At 43.9% G+C, this 18,316-nt stretch overlaps 1 protein-coding gene across 1 annotated transcript in view; it reads right to left on the bottom strand.

The window, feature by feature from the left end:
• The window catches only part of LOC310770827 (protein O-GlcNAcase-like), a gene marked incomplete at both ends in the record, with an annotated part of 51,402 nt that overhangs the window by 19,835 nt on the left and 13,251 nt on the right, over positions 1–18,316 (bottom strand). The window contains 6 exons of the mRNA XM_083663538.1: positions 4,403–4,593; positions 4,795–4,962; positions 5,263–5,547; positions 6,562–6,644; positions 7,597–7,704; positions 8,394–8,539. Coding sequence (XP_083519664.1) covers positions 4,403–4,593; positions 4,795–4,962; positions 5,263–5,547; positions 6,562–6,644; positions 7,597–7,704; positions 8,394–8,539 — 981 coding nt within the window. The remainder of the gene's footprint in view (positions 1–4,402; positions 4,594–4,794; positions 4,963–5,262; positions 5,548–6,561; positions 6,645–7,596; positions 7,705–8,393; positions 8,540–18,316) is intronic.

The following is an 18,316-nucleotide window of genomic DNA, read 5'->3' as shown; positions in this document are numbered from 1 at the left end:
CTTGCTCGTTTCTTGGGTTTTCGGTTGAGAGCTTTGATGAAGCTTTGTGCGATTCTAGGCTTTATGCTGCGTGTTTCAAAGTGTGTTTTGCACCGAGTCTATTTTTGGAACCCCCCACCGTTGTGCGCCACCGTTGTGCACCAGCGTGAAAGCGTTTTCGCCTACAGTATGAGAATGAGGCTCGTTCGTTTCTGGGTTTTCGGTTGAGCTCAGCTGGAATGAAGCTGCGTGCGATTGTGGGCTTTCTGCCGGTGTTTCAAAGTGTGTTGCACCCATAATCTATTATGCAAATTTGCAATCCCCCACCGCCAGCTCTCAGCGTGAAAGCGAAAGCGTTTCCGCCAATCCATTTTACAGTATGAGAATGGTTTCCTCGCGCGTTCCCCTGCAGTTTTGGCTCTGCTTTTTCTAGTCTGGAGAGCACTGTCGCCCCTTAGTGGGTCGGTGGAATGGGTTGTACACGTTCGGTGGCTCCCATATTTTTATAGGAGACGTGGGGGGCGTTGATCCACGTCCCACCGTCAATTTTTTTTTTTTTTTTTTTTTGACGACTTGACTCGTCAATGGCAGTCAACCGTTGGATTTTTTTGACGAGTCAACTCGCCATTGGCAGTGAACGTGTTAAAATTGTACTCAAAACGATTATCAAAATAGTTGTCGATTAATTTTCTGTCGATCGACTAATCAATGAATGGTGGCAGCTCTAATGGGGTGTGTAAAGCTCACCTCCTCCTCCTCCTCCTGCTGCTGCTGTTAGGATGACGTCATCATTCCTACCTTGACGTCGTCATTCCTACTATGATGTCATCGATCACTGATGATGTCATGATTCATAAGCTTCTTTCATGCCTTTCGCTGGTGATGTCATAACACAGGTGATGTCATATTCACAGTCGTCATTCCTACTATGATGTCATCGATCACTGATGATGTCATGATTCATAAGCTTCTTTCATGCCTTTCGCTGGTGATGTCATAACACAGGTGATGTCATATTCACATCTATAAGGGCCTGTTCCGGCAGGCTCTCGCGAGTGATTCATAAATTCACATCAAGGATCATACCAATCTCTGCAACGTCTGCAACCTGCAACTTCTGCAACCAGCAACTTCTGCAATCTCTGCGACCGTTCCCAAAACCTCGAACAGTGCAGCTCCAGCTATCAAGCTATCAAGTTCCACAACTCCCCTACTCTTGGAGAGTGTCTTGCCCCTCAACTACCCGCGAATAGATCCACATGTCTGACACCGATCCTGACAGTATGAATCACTCCAAAGTGGATTTAGCGGGCAAATTTAGCCGTTTAGCGATCAAGGAGGACCCACTAGGCGACCAGTCGAAGCAGCGCCGGAGTGAATGGCTGTTGCCCCCCTCGTTTGCTTTCCCCCCCGGCGTTTCCGCCTCGACCTCTTGGGGGGTTCCTCGTCAGACGCCAGTTCCCCCGCCGCCCGCTCCAGGTGGCCTACCAGGCGACTCAACGAAGGGTCTTGTCATCGAGGAGATCTTACAAGCCGTGGTTACCATGATGTCAGACCTGCTTGACACCCAGAAAGTTCAGGCTTCCAAGGCCGAGGATCGGTACGCCCTCCTGGTAAAACGGCTAGATCGTCTCGACGGACTAAACCCCCCTGAGGGTGTCATTCTGCAGACTTCCGCTCCTCCTGCCCCAGCTTCCGAGGGCACTGTCGTCCCGGAGGTTTCCAGACCTGCTACCCCCCCCCTCGCTACTGCGGCCGTTGCTTCTAGCTCTGCCTCTCGGCCGCCTCCAGCTGCTAAGGGCATATTCTGGGGGGGAGTTCGCGTCATCCCAGAGCAGGGGCAGCCACATTTGAGTCCCAGCAGCCATCTGTACCGTGATCTGACCGGCAGGGTTCGCATCACACCAGAGGAGAGGCAGCGCCGTTTGGACACCCGGAGCTGCCTGTACTGTGGTCGAGCCGGGCATTACCTCTCCGCCTGCCCCCGGCGTCCAGTAAGTGGTCCCACCGCTCGCCGGCCCGTGGTACTCTCAGTGGATCAAGACTCTACGTGTCCAGCCAAGAAATCTGTACGGTTGGGTAGCGTTCCCTGCAGGACCCAGGAGTGGCAGTGTGTCTCCAAGAGGGTTAGGGAGTTGGAGAGGACTGTCGATCGTCTCATGGGGAAGTTCAATCGCTGCCTGCAGATCGGCTCCGTCCCCCCGCAGGGGGCCTCCGAGTCTGCTGGCCCTGAGGCACAACCTATGGACCTGCCCCTCGCCGAGTCTGAACCCGTACCTGAGGCACAACCTGTGGACCTTCCCCTCGCCGAGTCTGAACCCGTACCCCAGCAGCAGCCAATTCCTGTCCCTGACCAACACGTAGGTTCCAGCCTCATGCTGGGAGGCTCCCGTAGTGTCGCCAGCCCTCGGTCAAGAGCAAGAAGAAATAAGAGGCGTTTAAAGGAGGAGACGGTGGGTGACCCCCCCAAACTACAGGTCGGGAGGGCAGGCCTCGCTGTGTCAGATCCCCCTGCGGCTCTGCCTTCGGTGACGGCGGCATTTGACCCTTTTGATGGTCTCCAGCCTCCCGTGTTTGGATCGTGCCCCGGGGGATGGCCGGCCCCAGAGGATCCACCGGACCCGGTGGAAGTTCTGGCTACGTATCGGTCCATCTATGGCTTCGATATCCTGTATTAGGGAGGAGCACCTCCACTGTCCTACACCCCCTTTGGGGTCTGACCACCTGCATCTAACCACCTGCTGAAGAGCACCTCACTCTCTTACACCCCCTTTGGGGCCTAACCACCTGCGTTTAACCACCTGCGGAAGAGCACCTCCACCAGAACCTACGGATTTTTTGTCTCCCAGATGCCATCCTTGATGGCCTCATTGGACGCCAGGTGACGTCCGTTGAGGGGAGGGTACTGTTAGGATGACGTCATCATTCCTACCTTGACGTCGTCATTCCTACTATGATGTCATCGATCACTGATGATGTCATGATTCATAAGCTTCTTTCATGCCTTTCGCTGGTGATGTCATAACACAGGTGATGTCATATTCACAGTCGTCATTCCTACTATGATGTCATCGATCACTGATGATGTCATGATTCATAAGCTTCTTTCATGCCTTTCGCTGGTGATGTCATAACACAGGTGATGTCATATTCACATCTATAAGGGCCTGTTCCGGCAGGCTCTCGCGAGTGATTCATAAATTCACATCAAGGATCATACCAATCTCTGCAACGTCTGCAACCTGCAACTTCTGCAACCAGCAACTTCTGCAATCTCTGCGACCGTTCCCAAAACCTCGAACAGTGCAGCTCCAGCTATCAAGCTATCAAGTTCCACAACTCCCCTACTCTTGGAGAGTGTCTTGCCCCTCAACTACCCGCGAATAGATCCACATGTCTGACACCGATCCTGACAGTATGAATCACTCCAAAGTGGATTTAGCGGGCAAATTTAGCCGTTTAGCGATCAAGGAGGACCCACTAGGCGACCAGTCGAAGCAGCGCCGGAGTGAATGGCTGTTGCCCCCCTCGTTTGCTTTCCCCCCCGGCGTTTCCGCCTCGACCTCTTGGGGGGTTCCTCGTCAGACGCCAGTTCCCCCGCCGCCCGCTCCAGGTGGCCTACCAGGCGACTCAACGAAGGGTCTTGTCATCGAGGAGATCTTACAAGCCGTGGTTACCATGATGTCAGACCTGCTTGACACCCAGAAAGTTCAGGCTTCCAAGGCCGAGGATCGGTACGCCCTCCTGGTAAAACGGCTAGATCGTCTCGACGGACTAAACCCCCCTGAGGGTGTCATTCTGCAGACTTCCGCTCCTCCTGCCCCAGCTTCCGAGGGCACTGTCGTCCCGGAGGTTTCCAGACCTGCTACCCCCCCCCTCGCTACTGCGGCCGTTGCTTCTAGCTCTGCCTCTCGGCCGCCTCCAGCTGCTAAGGGCATATTCTGGGGGGGAGTTCGCGTCATCATTCCTACTATGATGTCATCGATCACTGATGATGTCATGATTCATAAGCTTCTTTCATGCCTTTCGCTGGTGATGTCATAACACAGGTGATGTCATATTCACAGTCGTCATTCCTACTATGATGTCATCGATCACTGATGATGTCATGATTCATAAGCTTCTTTCATGCCTTTCGCTGGTGATGTCATAACACAGGTGATGTCATATTCACATCTATAAGGGCCTGTTCCGGCAGGCTCTCGCGAGTGATTCATAAATTCACATCAAGGATCATACCAATCTCTGCAACGTCTGCAACCTGCAACTTCTGCAACCAGCAACTTCTGCAATCTCTGCGACCGTTCCCAAAACCTCGAACAGTGCAGCTCCAGCTATCAAGCTATCAAGTTCCACAACTCCCCTACTCTTGGAGAGTGTCTTGCCCCTCAACTACCCGCGAATAGATCCACATGTCTGACACCGATCCTGACAGCTGCCCTCTTTTGGCCATGGGGTGTGCGTCTGGGTCGGGGCAGAGGGAGGGCAGGGCTGGAGACATGACGGGCTGCTGGAACACAGTGGTGACTGTCGTAGGGGAGCAGAGAGGGGGGGCACTCAGGGACAACACGTCTATGGTTGAGTTTTGGGCACCGCTGTGAGGCACCTGTCGACCTGGAAGACAAGAGCAGAGCCTCATGGCACGGTGTTCCCTCACCTAACGTAAAAAATAGCATTTTAAGACGATCCATGAAATATTATGAGCCTGTTTTCAAGATGCCAGAAAAGCCATAAGCATGGAGCTGTGACACTCACTGCACAACACACAGACACAACACAGGCCGTATGGGAGGTAACAATGGGGGCTACTCTTACTGTTGTATTGGTGAGGCACGCCAAACTCCACGAGCCACTCTGTGAGGGCCAGTTTAAGGGCGAGCTGAGGACTGTACAGCAGGTCTGTCTCCAGTTCCTCATCGCTGCCCTCGTTCTCCAACTTATGTATCCCAATCTGGATGGACACTGTGCTGTCCTCACCATCCGCTGGGAAGAGGACAGAGGAGGAGGAGAGAGAGAAAAAATGACAGCATTAATATACAGTCCTATTACTATACCAGATGATGTGTGGCACAACCTCATACTGTTTGAACAAACCACTATTTATTTATATATATATATATATATATATATATATATATATATATATATATATATATATATATATATATATATATATACACACACACACACACACACACATATATATATATTATATTATATATATATATACACACACACATATTAATTATAATATGGGTTTGTAAACGTTCCCATCATACTTACTCATGACCACATCCTTGCGCACCCCGTTCATGTTGGACTTGTACCAGGTGGCCAGGGTGTGGATGGGAACAAAGTTGGACTCAAACTCGCAGTTGGGGTTGGTGAGGACTCCCTTCAACCTAGGGATGAGCTCGGTGGTGCGGCCCTTGTACGGACCCAGGAAGAGCCTCTTCTGGTCATAATCGTTGGCGTGGATGTTGTCCCAGATCACCGGGGATCTTCTCAGGATCTTAGTCACCTCCTCAATAGACTCCACTGTGATATCTTTGGACACCACCTTGGGCCCTGGAGAAAGGACACCACACACAGGGATTTATCATGTGAATCTTTGAGGCCATTTACACCTGGCGTTAACATGCGTTTTCTGTGATCAGATTGCAATCAGATTGTGTTTTATGACTTGAAATGCCAGGTGTAAACACCCCCAAAACGCATTGAAGAAGGATTCCAATCTGATCGGCCAAACCACCTCCGGAGGTGGTCAGGGATGCATTGTGTACACATTGAACTCAAGTGTAAATGCAATGTGTCCTCTCAATCTGGATACAGCATCTTTATGCAGATTGAGAGGACAACCATTTCTGCAATCAGATTGCAGAAAACGCATGTTAACGCCAGGTGTAAATGGCCTCTTTGACTCCAAGTCATGAACACTAATGTGCATATGGTTAGTAATAATAATGCTGTTGGCCAACTGCCAATAGATTGCGTCTAGGGCTGGGAAATCTGGGAATCCATCATTTAATTAATATATATATATATATATATATATATATATATATATATATATATAATTTCACAGTAGCAAGTAGTATCAAAACTTCTTCAGTCAAATACCTGCATTCAATCATTTTGTACACGGATCTAGAAAAAAAAACTCTTTATTTGGTTTTGCTCACAGCCAATCACCACAAGTCTTCTTAGATGTAATGCAACGTGTGATTGGCCCACTCCCACAGCAGCTACAACTCATAAGGTCTGTGGTGGTGAAGTCGAGTGTGTCACATGTGACAGAGAGTTGGTAGTTTGGCGCCGAAAAAGGTATCGAATCGAGTTCTCTATTGGTATCGGTATCAGTGTAAGGGGACCGGTCCGGTAGGTGCTGGTATCGTAATTTTTTAACGTAAACACACAGCTGCTCATGTTCTACACCGGATATTGCTCCCAGAATTATTTTACAGCGGAGGTGGATAAATAAAGTTGATTTGATTTGACTTGACAGAAATATTAAGACAGACTTATTGTGAGGTAGGAAAGTTAGCCACCAAATGTATGGTTTATCATACATTTTCCACTGGCCCTGGAGGTCAGCAACCTCGGCCGCCTCTATATTCCTCCACTGGACCAATGCATTAGCCAGGTCAGCCTCCTTCTTCTGGCTCCTAGTGAGGGGGGAAACCACCATCAACAAATAGGATTCACTACAGCAGGAGACTTGACCCGCCCCCCCAATATAAGCTGTTCTCTCTTGCATCGCACCAAACTCCATTCAAAAATCTGGCAGTTTAAAGCTGCACTTGCTCAGCAACAAGGTAACATACATGGTGATGAACATCACTTCAGACCTTTATTATGATCTGTTAGGAACCACTCCTCAATTCAGCACACATGGAATCCACTAATTAGCACTTATTTCATTGTCATTTAAACTTTAAATCTTTTCCCACCCAAATACTAAGTGATGAGCAGGCAGCATAGTGGCTCACTTTCATGCCAACAATTTAGATTGTAGTACTAGGTATGTAGGTACAGTATGTATGTATTTATGTATGTATGTATGTATGTATGTATGTATGTATGTATGTATGCATGTATGTACAGTATGTATGTATGTATGTATGTATGTATGTATGTATGTATGTATGTATGCATGTATGTATGCATGTATGTTTATTGTTTCGATTAAACAAGGCGTTGTTAAATTGCCAGAATGTGTTGTATGAAATTTGGCATGTATGCTTCTTCTCTCAAGATAACAGTTTTTCTACTTTACATCCATGTATTGGTGCTTAACAATGATTTGGAATTGCCAATTGCAGAGTGATGAAATAGTTTCTTAACCTGACTCCGCCAGATGGGGGCGGTATTGTTCACAAATTCACAATGATGTACGTTGTGAAACAAATGTGAACCAACCTACATCCATCTGGCAGCGTCAGGTTAAAGACTACTAGGCCAACATGCCATGAAACAAAACCTCGCTCTGAGCTAGACAGGAATGCCTCCTTAATGTATTCGCCATGAGTGAACGGTTTGCCATGTTTTGCAATGCAATGAGCAGTGGTGTTTTTTTTTAGCAGTGACAAAGGTTTTGAGGGTGTTTGTTTCCCGTACCTGGACACGGAGCGTTTTACAGATTCAGCCTTGTCTGTCTCATCCTTGAAGACGTTCTCGTGTTTCGTGTCAAAATGGCGTTTAACACTTGTCGTTCGGCACACAACACTTTCCAGACATAAGGTGCACACAGCACGGTCATTCATATGCAATAACCCCCAGTCCTCTGTCGGCTGGAAAGGCCTGGATCTTTTAAAGGGCTGCCCTGTTTGTCTTTAGCGCGTAGCACTTATCTGAGTTCTGCTGCTGGTCAGCTGCGTATCTGGAATGTATGGAATGCAGGAGGCAACCAATCAGAGGCAGCTAAGTACACTGTGGCGCTACCGTAAAGACCCTAAATAACAGGCCGCGCAACTGCAAATGGTTGTGAAATAGGTAATTTGGCAAGGCGCGTCAACATTTCTACAAAAACACTCAAATGCTGCTGTGCACTGGCGTGCCGACCCATGAGAGCAACTTATGATTGATTGTGATTCTTCAATGATCAGGTGTCAGAGAAAAGCGGAGTATGATGGGGAGACAGACAGATTGGCCTAGTGGTTAGTGTGTGTGTCTAACCGTAAGACAGACCATCCATCAAGGTGAGCCTGGAGGGAGGGAGGTGAGGGGGTCTGGTGGTGCCTTCACGTGCCGCTCGGATATATAATGAACACTCCATTAAGTGAATGAACAAACAACTATCACTAATTATTTAAATAGAATGCCAAACAATAACATATTACACATACATAGGCCTACATAGCCTACTACGTAATTACATTAGATACATACATACATACACACACAGACACACATACAAGTGCGCACGCAGGAGCCCATCAATTTCGGCCAATTCTGAAGCCCGCCGGCTGCGGTTGAAGGGAAAGAAGAAAATGTTCATGACCTCGGTGAACCTGGAGGCCCTGGCCTGCTGGAGGAAAGACTCCAGCTGCAGGGTCTCGATCTGACAATGGAACCCTTTTCTGACACGGTATTGGCTTTGTCGTCTCTTAAGGCAGTGGTGTGTGAAAAGTATGTTCAGAAATATGCAGAAAAAAAGGGTCGAGAGGCGAATGTCAGGTCTCAAAAAACAGGGTTTATTTGAAGAAAATAGACTTGCATTCAAAGGACAAGATGGCTGAAAAAATAACCACCGAGAGAAAATCAGAATATGCTCTATCTGTTTCTTGGCGCGCATCGACTTAAATAAACTATGACTCTCCTCTGCTCCTCCTCTCAAGGCTCCACCCCTCCAGACTACCTGACCATTCACAGCTCTCGCTGTCTCTCCCTCTGTCCAATCAAAAGCTTCTCCAGAAATGTATATGTGCTTAGCTCTCCGTGTGTTTCAGTGTGCACCCTTTTGTTTCTCTTCCTGCATTTTATCTCACCTTGCATCTTGTCTCCTCCTTTGAACAAAGGCTAACCAAATGCTCTCCCTATTCAGCTCTCTCTCTCCCCAGAGCCCCCCTCTCTCTAACCTTTCAAGTTCCTAGCCCAGAGAACCCCCTCCTTCTCCTCTCTCTCCTTAAGACAATACAGCTGCTGTTTTTAGGTGTATGTGCTTCTCCCTTCCTGCGTTTGAGTGTGTAAAGGTGTGACTTCTCCTGTCTTCCATCCTTTGATAGCAATCAATGCCTTTTGTTCTAATCTTAAGTCTCCTCATTTACTACTCTCTCCCCCCTCCCCAAAGGAGTCGGACTGTCTGGCCTTTTTTCCCTCTGCTCCTAGTTAGTTAAAAGGTCACATGCTAGTCTGTTCTTTACACCTCCTAACTTAATATTTAAGAATAAAAGACAACTACAATATACTATAAGTATCACTAATTATGATAGGCAGTGGGCAGCTGATATACCACATGCCCCCCTTGCTAATGAAAAAAATACATTAGCACAAAAAGCCAGATTGTTAACTTACTAAGGGTATGTCTGATACTAGGCTATCCAACTAATCTCTAATCCTAATCCTATTTTCTCTTCTCTCATTTGTCCTTAAAACATGCCATTTTCACTCAAACAATCCCCATCTCTCCTATTTATTGCTATTTATCATCGATCCTCGATTTGGGATCTTACTTAAATTCCCACACACAGGGATTACTTAAAGTAAGGTAAAACTACTTCATTTTTTTCTTTTAACTCTTAGCTCATTTTGTTCTCAAATAACCTCCTAAGAAGATCAAACATTTCCTCTCTACTTTTCCACATGCTTTGCAAAGAGAAACACTGATCATCTCCCCCTTCTTCTCCATTACTCCAATCATTTTTCTCTTTGCCAAGAATGCATCATTGCAGGATTTTCATAGATATGTCCAATCTCCTTTAAACATTAGTGAGGTATAATCTTCAATTCTGGCCAAATAATCACTCTTTCTAGAAAAAGTGCAAAAAAGACCAGTGAGATTATTACGCCTATCAAAGCAACCTTCAGCCAATTCGTTGCCATTTCCACATGCATTAAATTCTCTATTTTACGCCAGACTTTTATCATTTGACTATAGCTCTGAGACCTTCAAAAATAAGTCCAATTATTATAATCAACATTTTCCTATTTACTTACCATCCAAATTGTTGTCAATTCAATTCAAATTAACCTATATCACTAATTTTACAAATCTATATCTACTAGAGAAAATCTCCCTTAACTCATACAGTTTTAGTCTATAATCACAGTTATCAACATTCTTAAACATTCTCTTCCCACTATTACACACATCAAAAAATATAAAAACCTGTAAATCCAAAAACATAAAAATCTGCAACCTTTAACTTCTTCAGATTCCATTGTGTTCCTCAAAAACCCCTGTTATCTTTTAACCCCCAAAGTTTCCAAGTCCAGCTCCTTCCAGGAGAGTGTCTCCAGTGCCTATCCAGGGTCAATTGTCCCTTGTTAAGTCTCTGAGTCCTTGTAACCCCCAGACAGCAATATTCTGGACACTCCTGGTTCCTCTTCGGCAATTTCCTGAAACCAGAAAAAACAACCAGTATCTTGCCCCGACAAATTTTGAGGATAACACATTGGTCTAACAATTATTTTCCCTCTAAATCAATCATGCTCATTCCATTTTAGCGACTCTCCACATTAGCCTCTTTAAACAGTAACCTTTTCCCCTCTTTGGTTTCCCTTAAACAATACTTATTTACAATAGAAGCATATGCCTCCTTTTTATTTCCCTTATTAATTTTCTCTAAGTCTCTATTTATGGCTGAGAGCATCTCTGATTTAGTTACACACTAAGTCACCTCTCACACATTTTGAGGTCTCTATATACATCAGTTGACACTCATACATTCCCCTCCATTCAGTTTAATCAATTCACAACCTCCACTTCTATGTAAATTAAACTTCATAACAACATCTTAAAAAAGTAAAAAGAACAATAATTTCCACACAATTTTTCTCATTGAAATAACTCATGCAACTCATTTCAACAGGTTTTTCCTTTTTCTATTTTTTTCTTTTTTCCTCCTTCCCCCCTCTAAACTCACCTCAAGCCCACCTCTCACTTCTCTACTCTTTCTAAGGCCTCCTACTCAAGCTATTGTTCTCCCATAAACTGAAACAAAACATCTCCCACAGCCACAAAAATCCCCCATCTCAAAAGAACCCATCTCCATAACAGACATGACAACCAATGAACCAAATCATAATTGAATCTCCCCAATTTCATATGACTACATTAAATAATCACTTGATGTGTCCTACCACATCATAGCAGACTTTTCACATTAAACTCAATCATCGCGTGCACTCAATGACCAATTTTAACAGAATGTACTGCTATTCTATAATTTCAAAGTTGTCAAACCCCATTAAATCTATGAATCAACCCCAAACATATAACACTCTTGTTACCCCTTCAATTCCCATACATGCTTCATAGTTATTCATGTTCATATCCACCTTGATGTTCTTCCATTTTTTTCCCTTTACCTGGGCCGGGCCCTCAAAAATAATCATCACCCGATGCTTGTACATACTTACCCCTCACCACAACTGTAGAATTATTATTATCCATACCCCCCTTCTTCCTTCTCTAATGTCATAAAAATCCCCCAAAAACCTCTATTTAACAACTTTTGAATCATTCATTATGTACTCAGCTCTCAGTTTGCTTGTTGCAAATTATCTGCTTTTTCCACTAATTTCCATTCATTTTTAGACCACCACTCATTCACACTGAAAAAGATGTCACAAATGAAATCCCACTCATTCACTTCACTCATTACATGATAAAACACTCATCCTTTTTTTTTTTTCTATATGCCTCAAAATAACTCTCTGCATTTCCACACCATATGTTCCACATACTCCCTAGAATATGAATCAACCTTCTATCACCCATCTATCGCCAATCAACTTCCTCTGACCCTCTTTAATTACCATCCTATAAATCATGACATCACAAATCATAAATCATCATTCACTCTCATCTCTTCAACATACCATCGCTTTCATCAAAAATGTTTCTCATTACCAACTCCCCCAAACCCATTCTCTCTCTGAAACCATCTGAGACATGTCCAAATAATACCAACAACCCACTCAGATCCTATCTGCATCCTTCCCCCAACTAAATGCATTCATACTTATCAACAATAACATTATCCTCCATCAGATAGATTCCACAACCGGCATCAACCATCACTCATGCAGTAAGAATCCTATCTATCTCACATCACACTCAAATCAACTCAAATATACTGAAACTTATAGCATGCAAAATCAACCATTCACACCCCCATGTAATAATCTTCCTCATTATGTTTTATCATACTACAATCCCCCTCTCTCTCTGAGCATGGTGTCGACCTCAATTCACGCAGTTCACTCAAACGACAGGCTATTAGTGCCAACGGAAGTATTTCTATCCAATTTAGCCCCTTTTTTCCCCCAAATTCTCACTAGACGGTTTTTTAAAGCACCCCATATAAACATAATTTTTGCAAGAGCATTTTGATAACTCTGTCCACAGATTCATGACCCTTTGTCCAAGGTAACTCAATCTAGTATCCCCCAACTAGGAATGATCTCTTTATACAGAAACTTAGCCACTGAGTGTACATACTTGTGTTTCGTCGGACAGGCCTCTACCAATCTGCTATATTTGTCACTAACAATTAACATATATCTCTTCCCCCCCCACTGGCTTCACCACATCACAGTCATTTAACCATTAAATCTCGCATTGGCCCATTTGGTGTTGAAATATGCCCTAGATGAACTAGAACTCCTCTCCCCTCACTCTGGATACATCTAACTTATGTGCTGCACATTTAGCTATCACTATCTCTTTAGGCTTCATCATAACTTGTAGCAACTTTCATAATCTGCACACTGTGTTGTATTGGTGAGCCATCAGTTTTCTTAAACCCACGACTCTTCCACACTGCTCCAAAAAAGATGACAGACTGAATGTGCATACCCCAAGTCTATATGTATGATCACTCTCTTACCTTCTGCCAAACTACATGCTTCTGTCAGAGCTATTAATTCTGCTAATTACTGCCCTCATTGCTCCTATGTTTCCTATTCATAATCCTCAGCTACCCTCAAAGTCACATATGACAGACCCCCTCCTATGCTATACTCTCTCTTCCAGAAAGTCATCTTTGGTTATCTTCATTGCTACCCCCCTTTCTGTATGAATGAACTCTCTGTACAGCTCAGCAGCTGCCGAACGAGATATGTGATTGGTAACCCTACTGTAAATCACTTTATGTATGCCGATGATTTGATTATCCTGCCTCCAAATAATACTGGTTTCCAACAATTGCTGAATATCTGTTCTAACTATGTAGGTCTTCTTGATGTAAAATACAATGCTAAAAAGAGTGTCACTATAATCTACAGAACCAGAAATGACAAGAATCTCTCCCTTCCCTCCTTTTTATCCTGTCTGGGCAGGTACTAGCAGTTTGCTGTCCAACTAAATATTTGGGTCATATTATAACTGCTCAAATGAGTAATGATAATGACATATACAAACAGAGGCATATACTGTATGCTCAAGCTAACATGCTGAGGAAGAAGTTCTAATTTTCTCAGATGATGTAAAGGTAAACCTGCTTAGAGCCCACTGTACTCCTCTATATACTGCCCCCCTCTAGGTCAAGTAAAAGCAGACTAGCATTAAAACCCCCAGATTGCTCATAACGACTGCCTGAGGATCCTTCTTAGGAAGCCAAGGTGTAATACCACTAACAAAATGTTTTATGGAACAGGAGTGAGCACCTTTCATGTCCTATTGAGAAACCTGATGTATAAGTTTATCTGTCGTCTGAATATGTCTCAGAATATGCTCATTATGTTGCTGTCTCAGCCTAATCTCAGTGACATTAAATACCTGCCTTCCATCTAAAAACATTGGTACAGTGCCTTATCGTAGTATTGTTGTTTTGCTAGTGTTCTTACTGTGTTGCTTAACTTGTTTTACCTATATTATATATTTCTTATTGGACCTTGTCTCTAACAATACAGTAATGATGCTAATGTTGTCACTAGCAGCTAAAAATAATTCTCTGATGTTCTTCTACTCTACATCTATCCTTAACATAGCCACTGGAATATTATCTAAACAAGTATTGGTATTCTTCTCTGTTGCTTAAGTTACAACTCCACTAGTGAGTGGACAATATCAGCTGCTTAATCCACGTCCTCTCTAGTTCTAATGCAGGTGAACGCTGCTCCACTATCAGCCATTACTTCTAAAAGCCAACCCTTAATGCTCACACTAACAATAGGCTCTAAATCTAAACTGATCACCAGCCGATACCTCCCACTCTCTATTCAATAAACCTCCCTATTGGTATGCTCCTCCTCCAACTGGCCCCCTGTAGGAGTTTACCAGCCCCATGCCTTGTTGCCCCTGCTGCATCCCACCATAATCTCCCCTCTGGTTGCCTCTATAACTTCCTCTACCGTTCAGCCCCCTCCTCACTCTCTCACAGTCACGTACCAAGTGTCCCAACAACCCACATGCAAAACATCTCATCTGCCTCACTCCCTGGTCATAACTCCCTCTAATTAAGTTCCCTCTAGCTCCCCCTCTCCACTGCTGCTGAGGCGCTGCAAAAGGCCACGGATATTCCATTCGACCTATTACCTGTGTCTGAGCTTGAATCGGACCTTGTGGCATCGATTGACTATTGGACTGCACTACTGCTACTACTGCTTGTTTCCTGTCTTTCTCTTGGCTATCTGTCAAGTGTATCACATACTCTAAGTTCCTTCCTCTCACCACCATCGGCTCCATCTTTCCCTCTCCTCTATTCTCACTTCTCAGACTGTATCTCCTCTCAGCCTTCTTCACCCTAGCCTTCTTCTTATCTAATGCTTTCATGTCCTTTCTCATCCGCTGACGTTCTTTCTTACTGCTGGTTCCAGCTTCCATCTTTCCCTGTAGCTCCTCCCTTCTCTCCTCCAACTCCAATAGTTCTGCTCTAACTCTCCTCAGCTTCTTTTCTGCTTCCTCATCCTCCTCTGAGTCTTCACTGCTACTAGTTATGGCACACGCACTCCCTTTCTTACTTCTGTCTCTCTCAACTCTAGACCCTCTCTTCTCTGTTCCAGCTAACAGCTTCCTCACCCCTGCTGCATCTCCTCCACACTCATCATCCCCCTCTAACTCAGGTGCTCTATCTCCACCTTTCCTACCCTCCCTCCTGTCCTTATCCTTTCTGTTCTCTTTCTTCCCCTCATCTGGGTATAGCCCAATAGCTGACTTACAATCCCCTGTCTCTATCACTCTGTCATGACCATCTGTCCTCTCATACCTCCCTTCCTCTCTGATAAATGGCAACTGAGAATGGGTCACTACCTCACTCTCTCTCTCATATGGAGGTGTATTGCTCCTTTCTAAATGTGTAAATGGGGCGTCGACCTTTGTCATCAACATCCCTCTCTCCTCCAATTTCTTTAAAATAGCATCTGTCACTTCCTCTCTCCTGTCATCAGTCACCTTCAGCAACTTTTCTCCCTCTAAAAAGAACAACTGCAAAACAGCTAACTCCATCTCTCTCTTCATCTTCCTCTTCCTACCCTTCCTACCTCTGTTTTCTTCCACTTTGTGAGACTCAATCAGTACTTGTAATGTTTTAATTACCTCCAGGTCAAATGTCCCATTAGTTGGCCATGGATTTTTGATGTCCAGCCATCTCTTGCTCCACTTGTCCGAGACACTAGCTATATTTCTTATTAATGGGTTATTCTGCTTCACTATCCCTACTGGAGTAAATGATTTCCCTGCTCCAACTCCCATTTTAAACAGTATTTACCCTCTAAACTCCCAAAATAAAATATCAGCTGCTCAAAACCCCACTATAAAAACACAACCTATTTAATGTGTACTATCATGTCCTGAAAATATAAGTTTGCCAGTGGACCAATGCAAGATTCAATAATATCCTAAAGTGATGTAATTCACAACTCCGCCACCTATGGGAAGTACTACGAATTTGATCGTACAAATTTACACTATATCATTAATCTCCTAAGTAATTACAATCAGGCGTCAACTGCTGCATTCACCTTTTGGGAAAAAAGAGAAAACTACTTTGCCAATACCTAAAAAAGGAATGGGAGGAAAAACACAGCCAAACAGTTTTCACCTCCTCTCGTTCCCTGTAAAAGAAAAACCCCCACCTTTTCCCCACCAAAGTGTTTACACTCTGGCCTATGTCCACACTCTGTCAAAAGTGTCCTCTCACAATGAAACACTCGGTGCTCAGTCAATGGCCAAAATTCCCCATCACTATGTAAATTAACAAAAATACATGTGTTCCTAAACCTATACGTCTCACCACAAATGTGAATGTAATTATGTGATTATAGTTTTAACGAATCTGTGGACAAAATTCTCACTCGCCTTTTCAATCAAAGACCTCTCGCACCCCGCTGACGGATTTCGATGACAAATGGAGATGTCGACCCAGTCTGAGCCTGTTGATTCAGCATCAATCAAACATCGTAGCCTCCATCCCCGTTTTCCTCAGCCGGAGACAAAAGACAAAAGACAAAAACATGTTCAATACACTATTGCTTAAATATCACATTAGACCAACTCATTCCAACATTCAACATTTAAATCATAAACCCAGTATATACCCTCATACTAAGTCCCACTTGACTTAGAGTTCTGGAACCACTATAATATTTTACAACATAGGAGACCACAACAACCCTCTAAACTAATGCAACCCTATAATGACATCATTTAATAACATTCCCAAAAAATCATTCAAATAGAAAGTCAGATCCACCCAAACATCCTAAATGTATTTACACAATCATGCAAATAACCAAACCTCTTTTAAACTCCATTACATATCAACCATTTAATCTAAAATCATTAAAAGACTTAATCTAATCCACCGCCTTCATCCCATCAATCTCTAGGTTACCTCTATTTATAATTATAATTAATTATTTATATTTTATTGCATTTCCTTTATCGCTATTTAATCTAATTATTGTTAGTGCTAACATGTAACATGCAAATGTGCATCCTTATAAGACGCGTCTGTTGTGAGTACATTTCTATGTGATACACTATTCATTTTACCCAGAAGATGGCGCTGTTACACTGGATATACCACAATCACCTATCTAAACCCAAGCTTCCATTCTCACACACACAGCCAGATACAGCAATGCTCCACGTAACCCAAGCTTGCATTATAATCGTGCTAAATTGTTTTTGTTTAGTTTTTGAAATATTCACCTTGAAAAAGTATTCAGAATTTAACCATTTAACACTACAAAAATAGACAAAAATGTAAGCCCATTATCTACAGACCAATTATATGCCTATGTCACAATGACAACAAGTAGCGTCAGATGCGCAAAACGGAGGTAAAAAAACAGACTCCGCGCAGCCCTGTCAAGTAGTTTTCCAGTCGCCCGAAACTATTCGAGCTAGATTTGTCTTCGTGTTGTACATTGGGATGCCAAAATCGGAAAGCTATTGTAGGAGAGTATTCGGATCCGCCTATTCACACTTAGTTAATAAAATAATAAACGACCGAACCAGGCTGTAACATTATAATTTACCTAATTCTCCCCTCATATCCTGTTCTACGCAACTCGAGGGAACATACACAGCCTCGCACACATGCAGTAGAACACAACACAACACTGAACAGTCTGTACACTATCTGCAAAGCAAGGACTAAAGTTTTACCGAATCCCGTCAACTCATACTGCTTTTAATGCTAACCGTAAATGTCTTTGGTTGCAAGCCGAAAGAGAAAATCGTTAAAAATGCCCAACTTTGCAGTGCTCTCTCATTTCATATCAGGCAAACTATAGGCTGCAGCCACATCGCTCGGTTAGTTAACAACCAAGTAACATTAAATAATGTCTTTATTGAGTTGTGTGCATTATCAACATAACAATATCTCTTTGCAAGTTACAAAATAATTATCTACGCTATCCCCAGTTCTAAAGGAATGTACGATATGTATGGCTGGCCATAGGCTTGGCCAATCGACAGCGCCAGTGCGTATGCGTCTGTAAGACATATCCCATCAAACAACGTTAATTTCAATGCATATCATTGCTTATCACTAGGCGATAAGCTGTGGTAGTAAGCAGACAACTGTATTTTAAACTAAACTATAACTATGTGTTTCAGATGAGCACAGGGCAGACCTGACAGCGGGGCTTTCACACAGTTCCCAATGTCTTATCAAAGCTAGACTGATGGGTTTTTTACGATGCGCGCAGCTCAATGTTGACCGGC

Source organism: Poromitra crassiceps (assembly GCF_964638095.1).
Source record: "Poromitra crassiceps genome assembly, contig: HAP1_SCAFFOLD_238, whole genome shotgun sequence".
Lineage (NCBI taxonomy): Eukaryota > Metazoa > Chordata > Actinopteri > Beryciformes > Melamphaidae > Poromitra > Poromitra crassiceps.
The sequence above is the reverse complement of the archived record's forward strand: the minus strand, read 5'-3'. Positions and strand labels throughout refer to the sequence as shown.